Genomic DNA, 27,540 nt, shown 5'->3' on the forward strand with positions numbered 1-27,540 from the left:
CTAAAACATTTATGGCAAGGCTGTTTTTGCCCTTAGTTGATTGTGTGGGCATATTTTTGCCTCACACCAAGTCAAGAATATCTAACAATGAATCCGGAAGAGAATAAATAAAGTGACCCACCCATGACTTGATATTTAAGGGATTTGTCATTGAAGGAGATCTCAAAGTTTGTGTCATCATTGCCAATGTGGCCTTATTAAGTGTTGCTGAGACGGCTAAGTTAGTTGCCTTCTGGAAGGTTCCAAAGGTTCTTATAGTTAAACACATATGTAGTATATTGAGTATGTAAGACTGCCAAGCTGAAGGACAGCCTAAAGCACAAGAGAAGAGAGAACATGCTACGAACTGTGATTTTTGGTGGTTACCTCAGTGCCCCTGTCATTTTCTAAGTCTGATCAACTTGGCTCATACTATTATTCAGTGGGATGTGCAGGTAGCCATAGTTCCTTAAATAGACCTAAGGAGATGTGGCACTGGCAGACATGCTAACATTAACATTATTAGTAGGTACATGTTTGGCATGACAACAAACAAACACAAAGAGGAGTTGGCTAAAGCTCAGACCAGGCTGTTTAGTAAATAATTAATTGCAGCAGTTCTCATTGATAATCTATTATATGGGACATTCTTACCATGGCTTCCATGAGTTCCTCCCTGTTCAAGGCAATGGATGACACTTGTCAGCGAGACAAGAAACAGCATGTACAGTCGTGGCCAAATGTTTTGAGAATGACACAAATATTAAGTTTCACAAAGTCTGCTGCCTCAGTTTGTATGATGGCAATTTGCATATACTCCAGAATGTTATGAAGAGTGATCAGATGAATTTCAAATTAATTGCAAAGTCCCTCTTTGCCATGCGAATTAACTGGATCCCCCCCAAAACATTTCAGCCCTGCCACAAGAGGAGCAGCTGACATCATGTCAGTGATTCTCTCGTTAACACAGGTGTGGGTGTTGACGAGGACAAGGCTGGAGATCACTCTGTCATGCTGATTGAATTCGAATAACAGACTGGAAGCTTCAAAAGGAGGGTGGTGCTTGGAACATTGTTCTTCCTCTGTCAACCATGGTTCCCTGCAAGGAAACACGTGCCGTCATCATTGCTTTGCACAAAAAGCGCTTCACAGGCAAGGATATTGCTGCCAGTAAGATTGCACCTAAATCAACCATTTATCGGATCATCAAGAACTTAAAGGAGAGTGGTTCAATTGTTTTGAAGAAGGCTTCAGGGCACCCAAGAAAGTCCAGCAAGCGCCAGGACCGTCTCCTAAAGTTGATTCAGCTGCGGGATAGGGGCACCACCAGTACAGAGCTTGCTCAGAAATGGCAGCGGTCAGGTGTGAGTGCATCTGCACGCACAGTGAGGCAAATACTTTTGGAGGATGGCCTGGTGTCAAAAAGGGAAGCAAAGAAGCCACTTCTCTCCAGGAAAAACATCAGGGACAGACTGATATTCTGCAAAAGGTACAGGGATTGGACTGCTGAGGACTGGAGTAAAGTCATTTTCTCTGATGAATTCCCTTTCCGATTGTTTGGGGCATCCAGAAGAAAGCTTGTCCGGAGAAGACAAAGTGAGCGCTACCATCAGTCCTGTGTCATGCCAATAGTGAAGCATCCTGAGACCATTCATGTGTGGGGTTGCTTTTCAGCAAAGGGAGTGGGCTCACTCACAATTTTGCCTAAGAACACAGCCATGAATAAAGAATGATACCAACACATCCTCAGAGAGCAACTTCTCCCAACCATCCAGGAACAGTTTGGTGACGAACAATGCATTTTCCAGTATGATGGAGCACCTTGCCATAAGGCAAAAGTGATAACTAATTGGCTCGTGGAACAAAACATTGATATTTTGGGTCCATGGCCAGGAAACTCCCCAGACCTTAATCCCATTGAGAACTTGTGGTCAATCCTCAAGAGGCAGGTGGACAAACAAAACCCCACAAATTCTGACAAACTCCAAGCATTAATTATGCAAGAAATGGCTGTCATTAGTCAGGATGTGGCCCAGAAGTTAATTGACAGCATGCCAGGGCGGATCGCAGAGGTCTTGAAAAAGAAGGGTCAACACTGAAAATATTGACTCTTTGCATCTACTTCATGTCAATAAAAGCCATTGACACTTATGAAATGCTTGTAATTATACTTCAGTATTCCATAGTAACATCTGACAGAAATATCTAAAGACACTGAGGCAGCAGACTTTGTGAAAATTAATATTCGTATCATTCTCAAAACTTTTGGCCACGACTGTACTCCATCTAATAATCCGTACTGTATCTATTTGTCTATTTCTTATTTCTTCAGTGAGATACAGTGTGATGAAAATAAACTAAGAACTCTATCCAATAAAATAAAATAAAATAAAATAATAAATCAAATAAAATTAATCCAATAAATATTTCAGGTATATTTGAATCCATCTAGAGGAGTCTTCTAAGCCTAGTTCATAACTTTCATTCTGTTGGTCCCGGTCTCATAACGTTCTATGGAACTGGTAGTTTATGGTTTCACATAGTTTTATATCATTGTCTGCCCACTGGGACCTGTTTCCAACCACATAATAAAACATTAGAGGAATGCATTCTTGGATTAGTTTAGAGCAAATAAATACTCCAGACACCGACAGCAACTCAACGTACACAGCCCACTTACACTGCAATTTACAACTATCCCAAAAGCTATCCCATGTCAACGAATTAAATTGCCACTAATATCCTAGATCACGTCAGAGGAACACAAAATAATTAGGTCAATATAACTAACAACTTTTAAAGGTCTATTCTTGGTCAGTTTAAATGAAAATTGAGACAGGGTTACAATACAGATGGTGTATTCAATGCACTATATATTGCATAATTAATGAACAATGAAACAGTGATTCACTACTAGGCAAAGACAGTGAAGGATTTACTAAATATATCACTGAAGTTGCTCAATCAAGATTTGTGTTTCTTTCTACATTTCTCTAGATAAATATGTAGTCTGAGATAAAAATCTAATCCTCCAGTAATGTAATGTTTTACAACTGTCCTATGAGAGAAAAACAACTAACCACATTTCCGTTCTGAGACAACCGTTAATTAGTATGCTTATATATAAGATCCATTAATTTAACACGTCAATGTCACATTTTTGCCTCTTGATGTCACCAGAGCAAGTTTCTCAAATTGTTTAATCTGGTTCAGAATGATCTGGATTCTGTAATCCTCGTTTTTGCAATGCAAGATCAGATTGATCTAGCTGTTTTTGAGACGGTTTTTCAGCAAATAACCAGATAGGATCATTCTGATTCAGATAACACAATATCAAGATCACACAATCCGGCATTTCAGGCCTACACCTTGCCATCTACTGGACAGGCTATGGTACTACTTCAACACTGTCATGAAACAGATATGAGTAAGGGAAGGGAAAGTGGGATAGCTAGTCAGTTGTACAACTGAATGCATTCAACTGAAATGTGTCTTCTGCATTTAACTCAACCTGAGTAAACTATATTAATAAAAGGTACCTAGATTAAAAATTGTCTGCATATCACATAAGTACATGCATTTATTTGACACTTCTCAATATAACAACTGACCACATTACTTTAAGACAACCAATTTAACATTACCTTTCATTTTCAGATGCAAAATTGCTTTTTAAACCTTGTCACCTTAGTTATACTGAACAAAAATATAAACACAACAATTTCAAATATTTTGTTGAGTTACAGTTCATATAAGGAAATCAGTCAATTTAAATAATTTAATTCGGCCCGAATCTATGGATTTCACATGACTGGGCAGGGGCACATCCACTGGGGAGCAAGGCCCAGCCAATGAAACATAAATAGTCCTCAGCACCCCCTCTGATGATTCCGCAGGTGAAGTAGCCAGATGTGGAGGTCCTGGGCTGGCATGGTTACAAGTGTTCTGCGGTTGTGAGGCTGGTTGGACAAACTGCCAAATTCTCTAAAACAACATTGGTCGAGAAATCAACATTCAAACCTCTGGCAACAGCTCTGGTGGACATTCCTTGCAGTGACCATGCCAACTGCACGCTCCCTCAAAACTTGAGACATCTCCGGCATTGTGTTGTGTGACAAAACTGCACATTTTAGTGGCCTTACAATGTCCCCAGCACAAGGTGCACTTGTGTAATGGTCATGCCATTTAATCAGCTTCTTGATATGCCACCCTGTCAGGTGGATGGATTATCTTGACAAAAGATAAAACACTCACTAACAGGGATGTAAACAAATGTGTCCACAAAATTAGAGAGAAATAAGCTTTTTGTGCCAATGGAAAACTTCTGAGATGTTTTATTTCAGCTCAAGAAACATGGGGCCGGCACTTTACATGTTGCATTTATATTTTTGTTCAGTTTACATTAAAATGTCTTGGTTGTAGTGCCATTCACCTTTCTAGAACCACCCTTCCAGTGAGATCAAGATAATCCAGAATTTCAGCATCAAAACTATCCAAATCGCCTTTGAAAAACGACATTTAATCGTGATTAAAAGGTCAGATTGGATAACCAAATTCGAATTCCTACAAAGAGGACCAGAATCACATTCTAACATTTAATCATATCTGATTGTTGAAATCAGATCAAAAAACAGCACAATCCTCTCTATCCCCTGTAATCACAGGGATTTACATTATTAGTTGTTTACAATGTTGTAAACCATGAACCTCTTCATTATGTACACAAATTCAAACTGTATTTGAAGTAATCCAATCATTGGGAAAATATGTATCATTTCAGTACAGAGATGGGTCAACAAACAGGTATTCTTTTCAATGGGGGATTTTTGTATCTTTAATGCAACTAACTAATATATAATATTTGATGCTATTCTTGACAGATAAAGATAAAAAATAAAAAAAATATACAAAATGCACAAACATACTAAGTACACAAATAAATGCTATTACAACTATAATTGAATGGCCAATAAGTTCATAGCCAAGCATAAGCCAAGCATAAGGAATCAGTTCAATTGTACATGTACACAATTGTACATTTTAAATTAAGAGAAAACACCTGGCTGGCTCATTGTTGTTCGGTAATTGGTTTTGGACAAGGTGTGGGAAAAGCATGATCACTTATTGTCAACAACATAACACGTGAAGTGTTGGGTTTATGTACACTTGATATTCCAAAAGCCAGTTCATGTTCATTGGCTGTCTGATATCAACAAATATCCAGAAACTGTTCAAGGGAAGCTCATCAACACAGCTGTAAATGTCCATTTCTTTTAGAACTGGGTGTTTGTATTTTTGAACAGTCTAACTTCCACACCTGGTTTGCTGCCCATTTTTACAACATTTTCTATCTCATGAATCCTCCTCAAGCTGCAGTAACTCGTCCTGTAAGGCTTTGGCCCTTCCAAGCTTCTCCTGCTGCTCTTTTGTAGCTTGCTTGATTTCCCCAGAGTCCAGTTTCTGCTGCAGCTCCTCAACCTGCCTCAGCTTCTTTTTTATGTTCTTGATTTTCTTGGCCTTTTCTGCTGTTGCAGATGAAGGGTCATTAGTAGCTCCAGCTGGGTTAGATGCAGGCGTCACACTATCACCGTCCTCGGCAAACGTCATAGTCTCAACAGCATTTGTTAGTGATTCCACATTGCTATCCGGGCCTTGCTGCTTGCGCTTTTCCTTGCGTTTCATGTTTCGCTTGGCTGTCTTGGAGAGTCCAGCTGTCTCGTTCTCTGCAATGCCGGGGATCCCCTGCTGCTGCCTTGCCTGGGCCGCATTGTCGGGGCTCATACCTGGTGGCAGATCGGGCTTGCCCTTGAAGAACTTAACAAATTTATTCTCGTAGCTGAAAGCAAAGAGAAAATGAGGAAACAACCAATCTACAGCAAAGGCTTCTAACAAAATCCATATAAAAGGATGACTTGAGAGAGGTACAGAACCAGTCAAAAGTTTGGACACACCTACTCGTTCTAGGGTTTTTCTTTATTTGTACTATTTTCTACATTGCAGAATAATTGTGTAGACATCAAAGCTATGAAATAACACATATGGAATCATGTAGTAACCAAAGAAGTGTTAAACCAATCATAAATAATTTTACATTTGAGATTCTTCAAAGTAGCCACCCTTTGCCTTGATGATAGCTTTGCACACTCTTGGCATTCTCTCAACCAGCTTCATGAGGTAGTCACCTGGAATGCATTGCAATTAACAGGTGTGCCTTGTTAAAAGTTCATTTGTGGCATTTAAAATACAACAGGTGTAGACTTTACAGTGAAATTCTTACTTACCTAACCAACTGTGCAAAAAAGGTATTAGGTGAACAATGGGTAACTAAAGAAATAAAAACAACAGTAAAAAAGTACAGTACAGGCACTGGTTAGTTGGGCTTATTGAGGTAGTATGTACATATGGTTAATGTAACTATGCATATATGATAAACAGAGTAGCAGCAGTGTAAAAGAGGGGTTGGGGAGGGGGGAACACAATGCAAATAGTCCAGGTAAATCATTTGATTACCAGTTCAGGAGTCTTATGGCTTGGGGATAAAAACTATTGAAGCTTTTTGTCCTAGACTTGGCACTCTGGTACCGGTTGCCATGCGGTAGTAGAGAGAACAGTCTATGACTGGGGTGGCTGGGGTCTAACAATTTTTAGGGCCTTCCTCTGACACCGCCTGGTGTAGAGGTCCTGGATGGCAGGCAGCTTAGCCCCAGTAATGTACTGGGCCGTACGCACTACCCTCTGTAGTGCCTTGCGGTCAGAGACCAAGCAATTGCCGTACCAGGCAGTGACGCAACCAGTCAGGATGCTCTCGATGTTGCAGCTGTAGAACCTTTTAAAGGATCTGAGGACCCATGCCAAATCTTTTTAGTTTCCTGAGGGGAAATAGGCTTTGTCGTGCCCTCTTCACGACTGTCTTGGTGTGTTTGGACAATTCTAGTTTGTTGTTTATGTGGACACCAAGGAACTTGAAACTCTCAACCTGCTCCACCACAGCCCCGTCGATGAGAATGGGGGGCGTGCTCGGTCCTCTTTTTCCTGTAGTCCACAATCTTCTCCTTAGTCTTGGTTACGTTGAAGGATAGGTTGTTATTCTGGGACCACCCGGCCAGGTCTCTGACCTCCTCCCTATAGGCTGTCTCGTCGTTGTCGGTGATCAGACTGTTGTGTCATCTGCAAACTTAATGATGGTGTTGGAGTCGTGCCTGGCCATGCAGTCGTGGGTGAACAGGGTGTACAGGAGGGGACTGAGTACGCACCCCTGTGGAGCTCCAGTGTTGAGGATCAGCGTGGCAGATGTGTTGCTACCTACCCTTACCACCTGGGGGCAGCCCGTCAGGAAGTCCAGGATCTAGTTGCAGAGGGAGGTGTTCAGTCCCAGGGTTCTTAGCTTAGTGATGAGCTTTGAGGGCACTATGGTGTTGAACGCTGAGCTGTAGTCAATTAATAGCATTCTCATACAGGTGTTCCTTTTGTCCAGGTGGGAAAGGGCAGTGTGGAGTGCAATAGAGATTGCATCATCTGTGGTATGCAAATTGGAGTGGGTCTAGGGTTTCTGGGATAATGGTGTTGATGTGAGCCATGACCAGCCTTTCAAAGCATTTCATGGCTACAGACGTGAGTGCTACGGGTCGGTAGTCATTTAGGCAGGTTACCTTAGTGTTCTTGGGCACAAGGACTATGGTGGTCTGCTTGAAACATGTTGGTATTACAGACTCAATCAGGGACATGTTGAAAATGTCTGTGAAGACACCTGCCAGTTGGTCAGCACATGCCCGGAGCACACGTTCTGGTAATCCGTCTGGCCCTGCAGCCTTTTTAACAGGTCAACATTCACAAGGTCTTACTCACGTCGACTACAGAGAGCATGATCACACAGTCGTACGGAAGAGCTGATGCTCTCATGCATGCCTCAGTGTTGCTTGCCTCGAAGCGAGCATAGAAGAGATTTAGCTCGTTTGGTAGGCTCGTGTCACTGGGCAGCTCGCGGCTGTGCTTCCCTTTGCTGCTGCAGAGGATAAATGCATTACAGTTACCAGCCTCAGAAATTGCAGCCCAAGTAAATGCTTCACAGAGTTCAAGTAACAGACACCTCCACATAAACTGTTCAGAAGAGACTGTGAATCAGGCCTTCATGGTTGAATTGCTGCAAAGAAACCACTACTAAAGAACACCAATAATAAGAAGAGACTTGCTTGGGCCAGAAAACACGAACAATGGACATTAGGCTGGTGTTAATCTGTCCTTTGGTCTGATGAGACCTAATTTGAGATTTTTGGTTCCAACTGCTGTGACTTTGTGAGACGCAGAGCAGGTTAACAGATGATCTCCGCATGTGTGTTTCCTTCCGTGAAGTGAGGCGGAGGTGTGATGATGCTTTGCTGGTGACACTGTCAGTGACTTATTTAGAATTCAAGGCACACTTAACCAGCATGTCTACCACAGCATTCTCCAGCGATACGCCATCCCATCTGGTTTGCTGCATCAGATGACCTGGCCTCCACAATCACCTGACATAATGTTAACTTTCACTGCTATGCGGATGACACACAGCTGTACATTTCAATGAAACATGGTGAAGCTCCAAAATTGCCCTTGCTAGAAGCATGTGTTTCAGACATAAGGAAGTGGATGGCTGCAAACTTTCTACTTTTAAACTCGGACAAAACAGAGATGCTTGTTCTAGGTCCCAAGAAACAAAGAGATCTACTGTTGAATCTGACAATTAATCTTAATGGTTGTACAGTCATCTCAAATAAAACTGTGAAAGACCTCGGCGTTACTCTGGAACCTGATCTCTCTTTTGAAGAACATATCAAGACCATTTCAAGGACAGCTTTTTTCCATCTACGTAACATTGCAAAAATCAGAAACTTTCTGTCCAAAAATGACGCAGAAAAATGAATCCATGCTTTAGTCACTTCTAGGTTAGACTACTGCAATGCTCTACTTTCCGGCTACCCGGATAAAGCACTAAATAAACTTCAGTTAGTGCTAAATACGGCTGCTAGAATCCTGACTAGAACCAACCAATTTGATCATATTACTCCAGTGCTAGCCTCTCTACACTGGCTTCCTGTCCTTGCAAGGGCTGATTTCAAGGTTTTACTGCTAACCTACAAAGCATTACATGGGCTTGATCCTACCTATCTCTCTGATTTGGTCCTGCTGTACATACCTACACGTACGCTACAGTCACAAGACTCAGGCCTCCTAATTGTCCCTAGAATTTCTAAGCAAACAGCTGGAGGCAGTGCTTTCTCCTATAGAGCTCCATTTTTATGGAACGGTCTGCCTACCCATGTCAGAGACGCACTCTCGGTCTCAACCTTTAAGTCTTTACTGAAGACTCATCTCTTCAGTGGGTCATATGATTGAGTGTAGGCTGGCCCAGGAGCGGGAAGGTGAACGGAAAGGCTCTGGAGCAACGAACCGCCCTTGCTGTCTCTGCTTGGCCGGTTCCCCTCTTTCCACTGGGATTCTCTGCCTCTAACCCTATTACAGGGGCTGAGTCACTGGCTTACTGGGGCTCTCTCATGCCGTCCCTGGAAGGGGTGCGTCACCTGAGTGGGTTGATTCACTGATGTGGTCATCCTGTCTGGGTTGGCGCCCCCCCCCCCCCCCCCTTGGGTTGTGCCGTGGCGGAGATCTTTGTGGGCTATACTCAGCCTTGTCTCAGGATGGTAAGTTGGTGGTTGAAGATATCCCTCTAGTGGTGTGGGGGCTGTGCTTTGGCAAAGTGGGTGGGGTTATATCCTTCCTGTTTGGCCCTGTCCGGGGGGTGTCCTCGGATGGGGCCACAGTGTCTCCTGACCCCTCCTGTCTCAGCCTCCAGTATTTATGCTGCAGTAGTTTATGTGTCGGGGGGCTAGGGTCAGTTTGTTATATCTGGAGTACTTCTCCTGTCCTATTCGGTGTCCTGTGTGAATTTAAGTGTGCTCTCTCTAATTCTCTCTTTCTCTCTTTCTCTTTCTCTCTCTCGGAGGACCTGAGCCCTAGGACCATGCCCCAGGACTACCTGACATGATGACTCCTTACTGTCCCCAGTCCACCTGGCCGTGCTGCTGCTCCAGTTTCAACTGTTCTGCCTTATTATTATTCGACCATGCTGGTCATTTATGAACATTTGAACATCTTGGCCATGTTCTGTTATAATCTCCACCCAGCACAGCCAGAAGAGGACTGGCCACCCCACATAGCCTGGTTCCTCTCTGGGTTTCTTCCTAGGTTTTGGCCTTTCTAGGGAGTTTTTCCTAGCCACTGTGCTTCTACACCTGCATTGCTTGCTGTTTGGGGTTTTAGGCTGGGTTTCTGTACAGCACTTTGAGATATCAGCTGATGTACGAAGGGCTATATAAATACATTTGATTTGATTTGACCTGACCTCAACACAATTGAGAATGTTTGGGATGAGTTGGACTGCAGAGTAAAGGAAAAGTAGCCAACAAGTGCTCAGCATTTGTGGGAACTCCTTCAAGACTGTTGGAAATGCATTACATGTGAAGCTGGTTGGGAGAATGCCAAGAGTGTGCAAAGCTGTGTCATGACTCCCCTGGTCGAGGATCAAAGGCCTCAGATCAGCTTGGTAAATAGCTGACAACCAGACCCTCTTACCCACAGAAGGGGGGGTTGAAACCGTATCACTCAGTCATAAATTAGGCAGGAGGGGAATCTCTCCCTTTGCTCCTCAATATTGGGAAAGGAATTCCTTTGTTACAGAGACATTTTGTCGCCCAAAAATATAACACCCAAAGAGAGAACTTTGGAACAATATTTATTAGATTAGATAGTAATGTTAAAGAATGGTCCATGGGGATCTAAAGAATAATCCTGTCACATTGTTTATTATTTTATGATATTATTATTATTTAACATTCTGCAGCTGTGCATGTAAAGGATCTAGAACTTGACAATTTACCTGAGAAAGAAAAGATTTTACACCCCATCTCAGACAATCATTGGTGCATCCGAAACAACCACTACAAGCCGGAACTACTAAGCAGATTGTGACCTCTGGTGGACAACCAGAGTGTTACACCCATGCAGCCCCTTCCTCATAGAAGGATTGGTTGGTTCCAACAGAGAGACGACGAACAAAGACACCTAATTACATTGCATTTATTACCCAAATGGCAGGCAGTTTGTGAGCAAAGCATTATCATTACTTTGAGGGTAGTTCCTAAATGTACGATAAGTTTGACTCTCCCTCTCTTCATCTACCCCTCCCTCTCCATATGTGTAACAAGCAGTCATATCTTGTCAGTCCACTACGGACATTTGTCTCATGTAAGTCTGTATGTGTATTCGGTGTTATTATTTAGTTAGTAAATAAATAAATGTGTGTAGAACTGAATAACCAGAAAAGGCTGGGGTTCTTACGGATTCAAGAGGTCTGCAATGTTCAGAATGAGACTGATATGAGATAATGATTAATAAGTGACTGTTATTGATGTAAGCGTTATCTACAGTTGAAGTCGGAAGTTTACATACACCTTAGCCAAATCTATTTAAACTCAGTTTTCACAATTCCTGACATTTAATCCTAGTAGAAATTCCCTGTCAGTTAGGATCACCACTTTATTTTAAGAATGTGAAATGTCAGAATAATAGTAGAGAGAATGATTTATTTCAGCTTTTATTTATTTCACCACATTCCCAGTGAGTCAGAAGTTTACATACACTCAATTGGTATTTTGTAGCATTGCCTTTAAATTGTTTAACTTGGGTCAAATATTTTGGGTAGCCTTCTACAAGCTTCCCACAATAAGTTGGGTGAATTTTGGCCATTCCTCCTGACAGAGCTGGTGTAACTGAGTCAGGTTTGTAAAGGCCTCCTTGCTCGCACACTATTTTTCAGTTCTGCCCACAAATTCACTATAAGATTGAGGTCTTTGTGATGGCCACTCCAATACCTTGACTTTGTTGTCCTTAAGCCATTTTTCCACAACTTTGGAAGTATGCATGGGGTCATTGTCCATTTTGAAGACCCATTTGCGACCAAGCTTTATCTTCCTGACTGATGTCTTGAGATGTTGCTTCAATATATCCACATCATTTTCCTACCTCATGATGCCATCTATTTTGTGAAGTGCACCAGTCCCTCCTGCAGCAAAGCACCCCCACAACATGATGCTGCCACCCCGGTGCTTCACGGTTGGGATGGTGTTCTTCAGCTTGCAAGCCGCACCCTTGTTCCTCCAAACATAACAATGGTCATTAAGGCCAAACAGTTCTGTTTGTTTCATCAGACCAGAGGACATTTCTCCAAAAAAGTACGATCTTTGTCTGCATGTGCAGTTGCAAACCGTAGTATGGATTTTTTTATGGCGGTTTTGGAGCATTGGCATCTTCCTTACATTTACATTACATTTAATTCATTTAGCAGACGCTCTTATCCAGAGCGACTTACAAATTGGTGCATTCACCTTATGACATCCAGTGGAACAGTCACTTTACAATAGTGCATCTAAATCTTAAAGGGGGGGGGGGGGTGAGAGGGAATACTTATCCTATCCTAGGTATTCCTTAAAGAGGTGGGGTTTCAGGTGTCTCCGGAAGGTGGTGATTGACTCCGCTGTCCTGGCGTCGTGAGGGAGTTTGTTCCACCATTGGGGGGGCCAGAGCAGCGAACAGTTTTGACTGGGCTGAGCGGGAGCTGTACTTCCTCAGTGGTAGGGAGGCGAGCAGGCCAGAGGTGGATGAATGCAGTGCCCTTGTTTGGGTGTAGGGAGGCCTTTCAGGTTATGTCAATATAGGACTCGTTTTACTGTGGACATTGATACTTTTGTACCCATTTCCTCCAGCATCTTCACAAGGTCCTTTGCTGTTGTTCTGGGATTGATTTGCAATTTTCGCACCAATGTACGTTCATCTCTAGGAGACAGAACGAGTCTCCTTCCTGAGCGGTATGATGGCTGTGTGGTCCCATGGTGTTTATACTTGCATACTATTGTTTGTACAGATGAACGTGGTACCTTCAGGCATTTGGAAATTACTCCCAAGGATGAACTAGACTTGTGGAGGTCTACAATTTTTTTCTGAGGTCTTGGCTAATTTCTTTTGATTTTCCCATGATGTCAAGCAAAGAGGCACTGAGTTTGAAGGTCGTCCTTGAAATACATCTACAGGTACATCTCCAATTGACTCAAATGATGTCAATTAGCCTACAGTGGGGTAAAAAAGTAGTAAGTCAGCCACCAATTGTGCAAGTTCTCCCACTTAAAAAGATGAGAAAGGCCTGTAATTCTCATCATAGGTACACTAACTATGACAGACAAAATGAGAAAAAAATTCCAGAAAATCACATTGTAGGATTTTGAATGAATTTATTTGCAAATTATGGTGGAAAATAAGTATTTGGTCACCTACAAACAAGCAAGATTCCTGGCTCTCACAGACCTGTAACTTCTTCTTTAACCTTTTGCGACTAGGGGCAGTATTTTAATTTTTGGATAAAAAACGTTCCCGTTTTAAACGGGATATTTTGTCACGATAAGATGCTCGACTATGCATATAATTGACAGCTTTGGATAGAAAACACTGACATTTCCAACACTGCAAAGATATTGTCTGTGAGTGCAACAGAACTGATGTTACAGGCGAAACCCAGATAAAAATCCAATCAGGAAGTGCTGCATTTTTTGAAACCGCTTCATGCCAATGACTCCTTATATGGCTGTGAATGGGCTACGAATGAGCTTACGCTTTCTACGTATTCCCCAAGGTGTCTAAAGCATTGTGACGTCTTTATACGCATTTATGTTGAAGAATATTCGTAAGGGACCACATTGAGCAAGTGGTCACATGATGGCTCCCGCAGAAAATCTTGCGTAAAGTACTGAGGTAGCCATTTTTCCAATCGCTTCTTATGAGAAACCCATTGTCCCGACGGATAAATTATCGAATAAATATGTGAAAAACACCTTGAGGATTGATTCTAAACAACGTTTACCATGTTTCTGTCGATATTATGGAGCTAATTTGGAAAAAAGTTTGGCGTTGTAGTGACCGCATTTTCCAGTCGATTTCACAGCCAAACGTGAAGAACAAACGGTATAAATAATATTTTTGGAAAAAACGAACATTTGCTATCTAACTGGGAGTCTCCTGAGTAAAAACATCCTAAGTTCTTCAAAGGTAAATTATTTAATTTGATTGCTTTTCTTATTTTCGTGAAAATGTTGCCTGCTGCCAGCAGAGCCTAGCATAGCATTATGCCATGATAAACTTACACAAATGCTTGTCTAGCGTTGGCTGTAAAGCATATTTTGAAAATCTGAGATGACAGTGTGATTAACAAAAGGCTAAGCTGGGTCTCAATATATTTCATTTGTGATTTTCATGAATAGGAAGATTTTCTAGGAAGATTTATGTCCGCTGCGTTATGCTAATTCGTTTGAGGCGATGATTACACTCCCGGATCCGGGTTTGAGATTAAGAGTCTCCTCTGTCCTCCACTCGTTACCTGTATAAATGGCACCTGTTTGAACTTGTTATCAGTATAAAAGACACCTGCCCACAACCTCAAACAGTCACACTCCAAACTCCACTATGGCCAAGACCAAAGAGCTGTCAAAGGACACCAGAAACAAAATTGTAGACCTGAACCAGGCTGGGAAGACTGAATCTGCAATAGGTAAGCAGCTTGGTTTGAAGAAATCAACTGTGGGAGCAATTATTAGGAAATGGAAGACATACAAGACCACTGATAATCTCCCTCGATCTGGGGCTCCACGCAAGATCTCACGCCGTGGGGTCAAAATGATCACAAGAACAGTGAGCAAAAATCCCAGAACCACACGGGGGGTCCTAGTGAATGACCTGCAGAGAGCTGGGATCAAAGTAACAAAGCCTACCATCAGTAACACAATATGCTGCCAGGGACTCAAATCCTGCAGTGCCAGGCGTGTCCCCCTGCTTAAGTCAGTACATGTCCAGGCCCGTCTGAAGTTTGCTAGAGAGCATTTGGATAATCCAGAAGAAGATTGGGAGAATGTCATATGGTCAGATGAAACCAACATATAACTTTTTGGTAAAAACTCAACTCGTCGTGTTTGGAGGACAAAGAATGCTGAGTTGCATCCAAATAAAACCATACCCACTGGAAACATCATGCTTTGGGGCTGTTTTTCTGCAAAGGGACCAGGACGACTGATCCGTGTAAAGGAAAGAATGAATGGGGCCATGTATCGTGAGATTGTGAGTGAAAACCTCCTTCCATCAGCAAGGGCATTGAAGATGAAATGTGGCTGGGTCTTTCAGCATGACAATGATCCCAAACACACCGCCCGGGCAACGAAGGAGTGGCTTCGTAAGAAGCATTTCAAGGTCCTGGAGTGGCCTAGCCAGTCTCCAGAGCTCAACCCCATAGAAAATCTTTGGAGGGAGTTGAAAGTCTGTGTTGCTCAGCAACAGCCCCAAAACATCACTGCTCTAGAGGAGATCTGCATGGAGGAATGGGCCAAAATACCAGCAAGTGTGTGAAAACCTTGTGAAGACTTACAGAAATGTTTGACCTCTGTCATTGCCAACAAAGGGTATAATAACAAAGTATTGAGATAAACTTTTGTTATTTATCAAATACTTATTTTCCACCATAATCTGCAAATAAATTCATTCAAAATCCTACAATGTGATTTTTTTTGCTCATTTTTTCTGACATAGTTGAAGTGTACCTATGATGAAAATTACAGGCCTCTCATCTTTTTAAGTGGGAGAACTTGCACAATTGGTGCCTTACTAAATACTTTATTGCTCCACTGTATCAGAAGCTTCTAGAGCCATGACATCATTTTCTGGAATCTTCCAAGCTGTTTAAAGGTACAGTCCATTTAGTGCATGTAAACTTTGACCCACTGGAGTTGTGATACAGTGAATTATAAGTGAAATAATCTGTCTGTAAACAATTGTTGGAAAAATTGCTTGTGTCATGCACAAAGTAGGCACCTTAAAAGACTTTCACATTACTGAAAGTCACTTCACAACAGTTGTCATCAAGGCAAAGGGTGGCTACATTGAAAAATCTAAAATATGTATTTGTTAAAACACTTTTTTGGTTACTACATGATTCCATGTGTTATTTCATAGTTTTTTCTTTACTATTATTCTACAATGTAGAAAATAGTAAAAATAAAGTAGAAACCTTGAATGAGTAGGTGTGTCCAAACTTTTGACTGGTACTGTAACTTTGTTAGGAAGCATTACTTACACAGGGACCTCTTCCTGAGGGGTATAACCATCCTTCACTCTACGAGGCTTCCTCCAGGTTCCATCAGGTCGCTGTGTAGCAGCAATGTATTTCCCTATAACAGGAGGAGCAAACATGAGCAAATATTATAAATTCACTGAAAACAATGCATTTATTTTGAACCAATGTTTTGTTCAGCTGGTAGACTCTTGCTTGCTAAAACATTGCCCTGTGTGTATGTTACAACAATACACTACTCACTATACTACAGTGCATTTTGAGAATTAGGAACTATAAGGTTCAATCTGCATTTGTCAAAATTGAGTTAATGATATAGCCCTGTTCTGTTCAATGTTCTCTACCTATATAGTAGTATAAATACCCCAATTCACATTGTTAAGTTCACTGATAACTGACACCATCAAATCAATGAGGGTCCAGAACTTTGAAGCCAATTATCAATCATTTTTTTGCAGATAGAACCTTATAGTCCAAAGCTCTCGATTTGCCACATTTGCATCAGCAGTAGCATGAACAGTACCGAGAACAATTTAATAGAAATGTATGTTTTATAGACGTTATTAAATAGGTAACGTTAGCTAGCTAGCCCGTGTACATTTGTCAAGCCATCTTGTATGTTAATAGGGGGCAATTCCACAGTAACAGAGTGATGCTGAGACAGATCTCAAGTAGGCTAATGCGATTAGCATGAGGTTGTAAGTAACAAGAACATTTCCCAGGACATACACATATCTGATATTGGCAGAAAGCTTAAACTCTTGTTAATCTAACTGCACTGTCCAATTTACAGTAGCTATTAGTGAAAGAATAGCATGCCATTGTTTGAGGAGAGTACACAATTTTGAACATTTAAAGCTATTAATAAACAAACTAGGCACATTTGGGCAGTCTTGATACAAAACAGAAATGCAATGGTTCATTGAATCAGTCTGAAACTTTGCACATACACTCCTGCCATCTAGTGTCCAAAATCTAAATTGCACCTGGGCTGGAATAATACATTATTTCCTTTCTCTTGCATTTCAAAGATGGTACAAAAAAAAATACAAAACAAGTTTTTTTTTCTTTCTTTGTATTACCTTTTACCAGGTCTAATGTGTTATATTCTCCTACATTAATTTCACATTTCCACAAACGTCAAAGTGTTTCCTTTCAAATGATACCAAGAATATGTATATCCTTTCTTCTGTCATTTTAGAAGAACATTTTAAAAAGGGGGCGATCCTTAAGAGGATCTATGCACAAGGACTACTTCTATCAAAAACCAAAGTTAAACAAACCATACAACTCTATGAACAATGATTACTTTTAAACATTTCCACCATACATTTTACCAAAACACATGTACTTTAACAGTGCATATCAAAAGTTTGATAACAGAATAACGGTTTGTACTGTTTGTGCCTTCATACTGTTAACAAATGTAGTATCTGCACGGTTCTTCAAGTAACGTTAAAAGGTGTTTTTGTAAATAAAAAGGGGAACATTTTCAAATTAGTCCTTGTGCATAGTTGTGTGATTTCATCAACTTAGCAACCATTTGTTTTTGTTTGACATACATTTTAAAGTAAAAAAAAAGAGTTTCGGCATCACTCTGTTACCATGGAATTACCCATTATTGATAAGCGTAAACTAGCTACCTAGCGTCTTTGCTAGCTAATGCATTTCAAATTAGCCACTTGCTGCTGCTGGTACTACTAGTTAGTTATCTAACAAACACATTTTGCCCGCATCTTGGCTAGCCAACATAATCAGGTATCATATCGAACTAGTTTGTTAACACAGAGATAGCTACTAGCTAACTAGAAATATTAGCTAATTCGCTAACTATCTAGCGCTAGTGTAGTGTGTTGTGTTTGAGCTAGTAACTGGTTAGCCAGCACAGAATACGTCGCGCTGGAACAATTGGTTTACTCCACAAAACGAAGGTCGTGGGGTTACTTTTCTGGGGTAGCTACGGGTTATTCATGCTAAACTGTGTGTTCATTCTCAAACTTCACCAATATTTAACTGGATGTCTGACTTGAGCCAGCCTTACCAGATTGATCTTCAATATAAGGGGTTGCCATTTTGCTCAATTAACTACTTCCGTTGGCAGGAATGACAGGAAGTGGCGTCATCCTTACTGATAGTTCGTTTTGCATGGCCCAGTACCTCAGGAGATTAAAAACCAATGGAATGGTCTAAATTCCAGACTCCGCTCAACCGGGGCACCAGGCCATGCAAAATGATCCAACCCACAATTTCCACTGCATTTCGTGCTATACGTCAAAGTGGAAGAACTGTCCGATACGCGTACACACGTTCATCCGAGAATCACCGCCTAGGACCTCATTCAAACTTCTTCACCGACATGACTATGGTAAATTTATACTTTACTACATAATTTTGCTCACTTTGATTAACGATAACTAACTACCAAGTGGCTGAACCATCGGTGTATTCAAGTCTCACAACGGAACACACGTACTGTATAAGAACTTAACCGTAGCAAACTGAACAAAACAGGGAGGGACCTACCTGAACTTGTCCAATGGGCTTTTCCTTCTCTTGCGCGGGGTCAAATAGCAGGACCTTCTGAAAATGACTGTTTCCTGTTTTTCGCTTGCTGCAGTAATGGCAGTTGTTGTACATTATGGGCAAAGAGAACAATGAGCTAGCTAGAAAAACGTATTTGCTACGGTTGCATCAAAAGTAATTATCCGGTAAAAGAAAATGTAATCGTCAGTTTTCGTTATGGCCATTTTTCTATCGCTACACTGACTAGACTCTAGCTAACGTTTGCAAAACTAGCTAGCTAGCGTGCTGCCATAAAGCTTAATAAGGCTAAGTATACACAATCAAATATATATTTTTACTAAAACATTACAGTTAAACATGCTTTACATTTATAATAACATTATACCTAACATTAAATGAAGACCAAAAATAAAATATTGGTTTTCATGAATTTTTGCTATCTTGCCAAAGTTGACTGGGCTGGTCTGTGGTAGCTAGTGGAAACCCACGGCCAGCCTCATTAACCATAAGCACTGGTGAAGGCTAGACGGGATCCAGCTTTTGTCAAATTAACGTCAGATTTTACTTTTAGTAACACGTTAGGAGAAATTGACATCGTTAGGATAATTATCGTGTTAGGATAACTAGGTTATGGTTAGCCAAAACAATGTACTGTTGACGTTAATTTGACATGCTGGATCCCTTCTCGGCATGACCATACGCACAGATAGAACAATGAGCCAGATATCAAATCACATTGTATTTGTCACATGCCCCGAATAGACCTTACCGTGAAATGTTCACTTAATGTTCACTTAACCAACAATGCAGTTAAGAAAATATTTACTAAATAAACTAAAGTAACACTATAAAATAACAATAATGAGGCTATACAGGGGTACCGGTACCGAGTCATGTGCAGGTTACAGGTTAGTCAAGGCAATTTATACATGTAGGTAGGGGCATATGTGGAAATCTCAGGGGGGGCGGAGGGGACACGACCCCCCCATATAGAGAAAAATATGATTGCACCCCCCCACACACACACTTTTATTTAACCAGGTAGGCAAGTTGAGAACAAGTTCTAATTTACAATTGCGACCTGGCCAAGATAAAGCAAAGCAGTTCGACACATACAACAACACAGAGTTACACATGGAGTAAAACAAACACACAGTCAATAATACAGTAGAAACAAGTCTATATACAATGTGAGCAAATGAGGTGAGATAAGGGAGGTAAAGGCAAAAAAAGGCCATGGTGGCAAAGTAAATACAATATAGCAAGTAAAACACTGGAATGGTAGATTTGCAGTGGAAGAATGTTTAAAGTAGAAATAAAATAAATGGGGTGCAAAGGAGCTAAATAAATAAATAAAGTAAATACAGTAGGGAAAGAGGTAGTTGTTTGGGCTAAATTATAGATGGGCTATATACAGGTGCAGTAATCTGAGCTCTGACAGCTGGTGCTTAAAGCTAGTGAGGGAGATAAGTGTTACCAGTTTCAGAGATTTTTGTAATTCGTTCCAGTCATTGGCAGCAGAGAACTGGAAGGAGAGGCGGCCAAAGAAATAATTGGCTTTAGGGGTGACCAGAGAGATATACTTGCTGGAGTGCGTGCTACAGGTGGGTGATGCTATGGTTACCAGCAAGCTGAGATAAGGGGGGACTTTACCTAGCTGGGTCTTGTAGCTAGCGATTAGCTGACTTTTGCTAGTTAGCTACAGTAACATCAACCAGTGTTTGCAGCTGTTTGCATTGCTAGCTTCTCTCTGACTCGAATTAAATGTCGTGTTCCTTAGCTGGCAAGGTGATAAGAGTTTTCGTGTCTACCGTCTGAAAGGCACTTAATGCACGTAGTTAATGCACGTGAGGTTAATCCAGTCAATCGCACCATAGTGATTTTGTTTTATGTTGGCAGGATTTATACACACAATAGCTGGATTTGCAGAGTTAACGAGCAAACCAATGCAGCAAACTAAAGCAAACATTAGCTAGTAAGCTAGCTAGCACCTATTCCATTCATGTGGCGTCGTCAAAGATGGAATCTTTGCTATCGTCAGTTTATTCCAAGATCAGCATGCAGCTGTAGTGCTTCTAAATCCCTGTGATAAGGTTAGCGATAAACTGAACTCCAAACTGAACAGAACTAACGTTACACTCTCTTCTACCATTGTGTTAAATATATTTAATGGTCTCGTTGCAAAAGCTAAATTGTCGCTAGGGGACTTTGAAGCACCTGTGTGGCGATCTTGGAGTAAACTGACGATAGCAAAGATTATAGCAAACACCACAGAAACGGATTGGTGCTCACTAGCTCTGCAAATTCAGCTATTGTGGGAAGCCAGCCAATGTAAAACAAACTATATACAATTCAAAAAGGTTGCAACTTACATTGTGTAAGTGGTGAGCTCATACATCTGTCAACCCTTGTCACTGCGATCAGTTTCACATTTGCTAGCTAGCTACTAGATCAAAGCCCATTATAGAAGATAATAGATGATAGAAGCCCATATCCTACTGTAAATAACCTGCACCCTGTGTGTGTGTGGCCAGCCAGGTAGAAAAATATGAGCCAGGTAGAAAAATATGGATCTCGGAGCATTTTTCAGTACACCAAAATGCAAAGTAAGAACCCTAGTAGCCTAATATCTCAGACTAGTTGATAAAATGTTCATAAGAAAAAAGTGAAATCCTAATGGTAATGTTTCATAATGATGTCATTAGGCAGAGCAGGCAACGGATGGCATACAGACAGCAGAGCTGGGAACAGAGAGTGAGGGACAGACTGGCTGAGACAGCGAGTCTCAGGTAAATTTGTTGAGTCTTTGTTTGGCAACATTATGAAAGGTTCTCTCTAGTAAAACTTCTAAAATAGGGACATAATTGGACAATGGATACCCCCACTCAACGTAAACTGGTGACTGAACCAAGATTTGTTTAAAGTAATGGTATTAATGTTGTGATTGTGTTGTTTTGGGTACCGGTAGTTAGGAGTATGGCAAAGACCTTATTTATTTTCCAGGAGACAGACTAAGGGAAGGGAAAGAGCCAGGGAGAGAGACTTCAGAGGACAGTGTCACAGCCACGTCAGGACCAGGTATCAACCTTGTTGCCAGCAGCACCACTATATTGGACAGTGGCACAGCATTGTCCAGTTAGCTCAGTGACGGCACAAAACCATATCAGCCACACCCACAATTTATAGTACTGCAAACTCTTGCCAACAGTGTGTCGATGTTTCAAGAGAACTGGTTTTGCGATTTTCCCCTGGCTACATGGCTCACTGTAGCCAAGGGTTTTCAAGCCAGCCATCTTTTGGCCAAAGAGCGGATGCTGCCTTCATTAGTGCAGGATTTCGGGAACTGGAGAAAAGCCATTGTAACATTTGCAGCACATCAAAAACGGACAAACCCACCGCCACTTTGTAACTGCAACAGCACACCAGCTAAATCCAATCAGTGCCCAGTTATCCAGTGCGTGGGGTAAACAGCAGGAGGGCGCAAGGCATTGCTTGATGAAAATTGTTAGTTTGGTGCGGCATGTAGCAAGACCAGGACATGCCTTTAGAGGCCATATGGATGACAGTTGTAATTTATACCAGCTTTTGAAACTTAGGGCAGAAGGATGATCCCATTTTACAGTAGTTAACAGAGCGTACCACAATGTACACAGGCATTACAGCTGAGATTAGGTCTCTGCCGATTGTACAATTTTCAGTAATTGTTGATGGTACTCAAGATGTCTCTGGTGCTGAGCAGGAGAGTGTCTGCCTGCGTTATGTATACCATGATCTTGTCCCTCACTATGAGTTTATTGGGCTGTTGGAGACAACAGGTGAGGAATTTGCGAAAGTGGCAACTGATGTGGCCCAACTTGCCCATGTCTAGCTTATGTGGGCAGAGTTATGATGGTGCCTCAAACATGGCAGGAAAATACACTGGTGCACAGGCAATTGTTAGGGGGCAGTAGCCATCAGCCCTCTATGTGCATTGTGGAGCACACTGTAACTCTGATTACACAGGCTGGCTCCTCAGCCTCCCCACTGATCTGGGATTCCCTTTCTTGGGTCCATCAGTTAGGTGTCCTCTATCAATCAAATGTATTTATAAAGTCCTTTTTTACATCAGTTGATGTCACAGTCAGGAAAGTTTAAGAGCATGTTTGAATCAATTGCCCCGTCCTAAGATGCACATCTGACCACCCTGAAACCCCTATGTCTAACAAGGTGGACTGTGCCGAATACTGCTATTAGAGCTGTGCTAGGGCAGTATGAGCGGGTACTAAGCAGCCTAGAGGAGATGGCAAAATCTGCATCCAAGACAGCTTCAACTGCCAGTGGCTTATTTGAGCACTTCAGCAAAGGCAACACTGTTGGGCCTCACACTTGCCTCTGTGGTTCTTGGAGAGCTTGAATGCATAAACATTTCACTGCAGAAAGAAACTCAGACTGTCTCTGGTATGCAGGCTGCAGTCAACTGTGTGCGGTCTTCTCTTAGGGGCAAGAGAAATGATGAAAGCCACCTTGCACTGTATGAGAAAGCAACAACATTGATTGACTCCATTGAGACATACGATTTGCTGGCAAAGCAGTGGATCACTATAGTGCAGAATTGTTTTTAAGTGTTGGATCGTGTGGAGGTTCAGTTTGGTGACCGTTTTGACCAGGACAGTCTAAACACCCTGCAAAATTTGGAAAGAGCGCTTCTCACAGGGGAGTTGGATGAGTCTCTAGGTCAGTATCCTGAGCTGAACATAGATTCTCTTTCAGTGCAGTTGCATCTCTTTTGCTGCAGTTGCATCTCTTTCGCAACAAATACCCCTGTAGAAGCAGTGGGGAGGCAGCAGAGGTCCTGAGGTTGTTTGACCAAGTTGAGGTGCTGATCAGAATTTTGTTTGTGGTGCCAGTGTCTTCATGTGACACATTATCAACCATGTGTAGTTAACTAGTCATTATGATTGATTGTTTTTGATAAGATAAGTTTAATGCTAGCTAGCAACTTAACTTGGCTTCTACTGCATTCGCGTAACAGGCAGGCTCCTCGTGGAGTGCAATGTAATCAGGTGGTTAGAGCTTTGGACTAGTTAACTGTAAGGTTGCAAGATTGAATCCCCCCGAGCTGACAAGGTAAAAAGTCTGTCGTTCTGCCTCTGAACGAGGCAGTTAACCCACCATTCCTAGCCCGTCATTGAAAATAAGAATGTGTTCATAACTCACTTGCCAAGTTAAATAAAGATTAAATAAAGGTGTAAAAAAAAAAAAATTGGCCAAATCCGTTTAATCGGTCGACCTCTACTCTCGAGGTTGCAGCTGTAGAACTTTTTGAGGATCTGGGGACCCATGCCAAATCTCCTGAGGGGGAAAATGCATTGTCGTGACAACATTATTCACATTTTCTTATTTATTAAACATTTGATTTCAATAGTTTTCTCTTCCCAAAACTAAAATATGTTATGAACAGAGTGGACTAAGGCACTGCATCTCAGTTTCAAGCTGTGCCACTAGAGATCCTGGTTCGAGTCCGGCCGGCCGCGACAAGGCAGCGCACAATTGGCCCGCTCTAGCGATCCTGTGGCGGCCGGTCTGGTTTCGGAGGACGCACGATTCTTGACCTTCGCCTCTCCCGAGTCCGACGATGAGACAAGACTGTAACTACCAATTGGATATAATAAAATTGGGGGAAAAAGGGGGTAAACATACAAAAAAAGAGTGAACTAAGTTTTTTTTGTCAACTTTACCGTTTGCCAAAGTAAAAATGTAGTTGCTTAGGGGTGCAAAGGACGAATTGAGTTATTTCACAAAGTAGGTATTCCCTAATGGCAATATGCAAATACATCCTATAACGTGCCAATAGGACCTCGCTAGCTTGTGCTTGGCTCTGCACACCTCCTTGCTTGTTATGCCCATTATGATTAATTTGCTCCCGTTAAATGACAGGAGGTGAGCTCTTGGGTTAGTTATAAAAAATATAAAAAATTAAAGGTACTTTTACAGAGTCCCCGGAAGAAGGCAAATGTTTTCGGTTTTCATGGATACAGTATTTTCAACCAAACTTCCGTTTCCCCTGAAAAACTGATGTGGAGATTCCGCTCAGGCGTCTTTTTACGGCCGTTGGGTTAGTTTTGAGTAAACCGTTTCTTTGCGGCAGAAGAAACATTTCTCAACTGAATCGGTGTAACGAATAAATCCAAGTTTTCCTAAAAATGAACCATGTGTCACGTTTTGCTTTGCTTGCTACAACGTCAATGCCAACCTACTAAGATTACCTGAATGGAATGTATGAAACTGATCATGATTTAATCTAATTTCACTGCGATTGGTTAGTCAACATGCAATAATACCTGTATACTGTCAATATCACTGAGATTAATTATTTGCGTTTAGATGACCAAAATCAGATTAACTATGCCTACCTTTCCTCTTTCCCCTCCCTTTTCAGTGATTGTGATGTGAGCTACCAAAAAATGCAAACCAATACTTCAGGTCAGTATTATCAATAACCATGCGTATCATGCATACCAATGTATATAGTAGACATGTGAGTTGTACCGTAGAAGAGCTAGCTGAATAAGCTGTATGTGAGCATCTCTCCCTCTCTCTGTATGTCTGTCATTCTCTCTGTGTCTCTGTTTCTGTGTCTATATGATGTATCTACATGTACTTTACACACAGGAAGCTGCTGAGGGTAGGACGGCTCATAAAAATGGCTGGAATGGTATCAAACACATGGAAAACATGTGGTATGAGCTTTACAGCTTTACAGTAGACCTAGCTACACACGCTGTATGTGTGTAAGTGTCTCTATCTCTCTGTCTAAAGCTAGGTTTCCTTCCAATTGGTGACAGACTTTCATGCGAATATTGAAAAATATACATAAAGAAAATATGCATGGTTTCCCACCTGTGGTGTGTTTCCTCCAAGCAGACTTGTTGCGGATAAAAAAAAAACAGTATGTGATGACATTGTGTACACAATGTACTTTTTTTGTGTACATTTTTCATGTACTGATTAAAAATCAAAAGTTGAATGTGTTTCCATCACATTTTTGACTCTACTGATCATTTTGTCAAACTGTTGCGTTAAATAGCAAATGTGCCTACTCTGGTCTTGGCGCGTGCTCTCTAGCCAAGAGCTCGTAGATACAGTGCGCATAGGCTAGTCTACATGATGACATTATTATGGATAAGAAAATGTTTTTATTTGTAAAAAGAAAAACGCAGTCAAGCATCAAGATCACCGTGCACCACCCCGTGAAGATCATCATACGTTATTTCATCTGTAGCCTAATAAACTGCATGGTTTCCCAAGTTGTTGTGGGAGGACCACACACACCATATCATCGCGTGACTCAAAGTTTATTTCGATATGATGGTTATTATATCAATATTTGCGCATGAAGGTGTTTCCACTGCCATTTCCACCATAATTAATTTTACAGACAAAAAGATCCCACCATGCTGAACAAACAAATGATCTGTATGCATTTATAGAATTGTACTGAAACGTCCTGTTTCCATCACAGCTATCATTAAAAAAATATATACGGTATGACTATGACGGTACTCACATAATAATAACTGGATGGAAACCATACTCTCATAATAACTGGATGGAAGCCGTACTCTCATAATAACTAGATGGAAGCCGTACTTGCATAATAACTGGATGGAAGCTGTACTTGCATAATAACTGGATGGAAGCCGTAATCGCATAATAACTGGACGGAAGCCGTACTCGCATAATAACTGGATGGAAGCCGTACTCTCATAATAACTGGATGGAAGCCGTACTCGCATAATAACTGGATGGAAATGTGGTTTGTCTCTGTTTATCTAAGATGTTTTTCATTTTTGCGTTCAACAGATCTTGCCTGGATTCCTGCCTCTTTCAAAGTTATAAGTAGGAACAATGGCTACATGTCTGGCACTGAAATCTAAGGAAGAATTGGGGTTCTTGCTAGAAAACCACAAAAGAGCCACTTGCACTTCATTCAATACATGGTAGGTCTGAATGTGTAATATTTGGTCCATGCAATTAAATGATTTTTTGATTAGACATTTTTAGTCATTTATATATATATATGTATGTGCTTTTTCCCTCTGTATTGATTTACCTACATGATCACTTCTATTGATCCTCTAGGTCTGAACATAAAAAGGATAAAATCAAAAGTAGGCTACTTTGGCAAGTGGAGGATTATGCAGACGATGTCCCCGTTTGTGTTGGAAAAAGAGCTATCCTTGCATGGCAAAGCATCGAAAAGACCTTCTACAGCTGAGGTACATTGTCTAGTGTCATTATAAGGAATTCATATATTCCCATAGAATTGGAATAGTCTAAAGGCATAATGGGTTAAATAAACCTATCATAACCCCAAATCAAAGGTTGTAATACTCTGTTGTTAGTTGTGCCTTCTTCATTATTTCTTCACTCATTGATTGGTAACTTCTTCATTCATTGACAAATGTGTCTATAGGAACAGCCTTCAGAACATGACATGTATATAGCAAGAAAAGATTATATGTGTAGAGGGGCAAACAAGTGGACTGTCCAGCAAAGCTTTTCATTCGGCTTGTAACTAGGTGAGTTAATTGGCACAGTATAATGTAATGGATGCTTCAACAATGCCTCTAATTTCTCTAAGCTTTGATTAAATATGTATTAAACTGTTTTCTTTAAGGTATGACACATTTAGTATCAAAGGGGATGCTTCAAGGGCAAAAAAACAAGAAGCAATGAAAAGGCTGAAGGAGGCATTGACTCGGACAAGCCCAGCTACATCATTCATTCATGTCAAGTTCTCAATCGCTGAAGCACACCAAAATTACACTGTCAATGAAGCAAGTTGCTTTAAAAGGAAG

General features: G+C 41.3%; 2 protein-coding genes across 5 annotated transcripts in view; one reads left to right on the plus strand and one right to left on the minus strand.

Moving 5' to 3' along the window:
• Positions 1–4,298: 4,298 nt before the first annotated feature.
• Positions 4,299–18,662, minus strand: LOC124032146 (partner of Y14 and mago A). Its single transcript, XM_046344291.1, has 3 exons — positions 18,219–18,662; positions 16,181–16,274; positions 4,299–5,815 (listed from the first exon to the last, which is right to left on the minus strand). The coding sequence occupies exons 1-3, from the start codon at positions 18,247–18,249 to the stop codon at positions 5,332–5,334; spliced, it is 609 nt and encodes a 202-aa protein (XP_046200247.1). The 5' UTR covers positions 18,250–18,662; the 3' UTR covers positions 4,299–5,331.
• LOC124032145 (spermatogenesis-associated serine-rich protein 2-like) overlaps positions 18,284–27,540 on the plus strand; it is a 49,849-nt gene continuing 40,592 nt past the window's right edge. The window contains exons 1-4 of one of the 4 annotated variants that reach the window (XM_046344286.1): positions 18,284–18,542; positions 25,119–25,162; positions 26,543–26,679; positions 26,822–26,958. The gene's annotated coding sequence lies outside the window, so the exon portion shown is untranslated. Of the gene's footprint in view, positions 18,543–20,269; positions 20,305–21,737; positions 21,779–25,118; positions 25,163–26,542; positions 26,680–26,821; positions 26,959–27,540 lie in introns of those variants that run through there. The other 3 variants (XM_046344288.1, XM_046344289.1, XM_046344287.1) reach the window with 3 other exon arrangements.

Source organism: Oncorhynchus gorbuscha, linkage group LG03 (genome assembly GCF_021184085.1).
Source record: "Oncorhynchus gorbuscha isolate QuinsamMale2020 ecotype Even-year linkage group LG03, OgorEven_v1.0, whole genome shotgun sequence".
In the NCBI taxonomy this organism is placed as follows: domain Eukaryota; kingdom Metazoa; phylum Chordata; class Actinopteri; order Salmoniformes; family Salmonidae; genus Oncorhynchus; species Oncorhynchus gorbuscha.

Bases quoted from the DNA above. Each gene is read 5' to 3' on its own strand.
- LOC124032146 (XM_046344291.1), bottom strand. From the start codon at position 18,249: ATGGCAACCCCTTATATTGAAGATCAATCTG. The intron at 16,275-18,218 runs GTAAGGCTGGCT...CTCCTGTTATAG, and splicing joins TTATATTGAAGATCAATCTG to GGAAATACATTGCTGCTACA. The intron at 5,816-16,180 runs GTAAGTAATGCT...CTTTGCTTTCAG, and splicing joins CCTCAGGAAGAGGTCCCTGT to CTACGAGAATAAATTTGTTA.